At 30.1% G+C, this 342-nt stretch overlaps 1 protein-coding gene across 1 annotated transcript in view; it reads left to right on the top strand.

The window, feature by feature from the left end:
* The window catches only part of LOC119592868 (sodium/hydrogen exchanger 9B2-like), a gene marked incomplete in the record, with an annotated part of 77,067 nt that overhangs the window by 19,563 nt on the left and 57,162 nt on the right, over positions 1–342 (top strand). The window contains 1 exon segment of the mRNA XM_037941763.1: positions 130–183. Within this exon segment, the coding sequence (XP_037797691.1) occupies positions 156–183 (28 nt within the window).

Genomic DNA, 342 nt, shown 5'->3' with positions numbered 1-342 from the left:
AAAGCAAAACTCCAGTGAACACTATATTTTCCTTTTGGCAATGGGTTAAAGATAAAAATTCTTGTTTCTTGCAGGTTGTGATATTCCTGAAATCCTTTCGAAGTTAATTTTTTTTTTTACATGTTTCAGAGTGAATGTGATATTGAGCTGGAATCATGGAAAACATGCCAGAAATGCCAAATGGTGAGTGGCAGTAAATTCTGTTTATGTATTTGTAACATCTGTTATTTGTGTTAGTATTTACCTGTGAATATAGTTATTTGTGTTAGTATTTACCTGTGAATATAGTTATTTGTGTTAGTATTTACCTGTGAATATAGTTATTTGTGTTAGTATTTACCT

Source organism: Penaeus monodon, chromosome 31 (assembly GCF_015228065.2).
Source record: "Penaeus monodon isolate SGIC_2016 chromosome 31, NSTDA_Pmon_1, whole genome shotgun sequence".
Classification (NCBI taxonomy): Eukaryota; Metazoa; Arthropoda; class Malacostraca; order Decapoda; family Penaeidae; genus Penaeus; species Penaeus monodon.
This window is presented reverse-complemented; position numbering and strand designations above follow the sequence as displayed.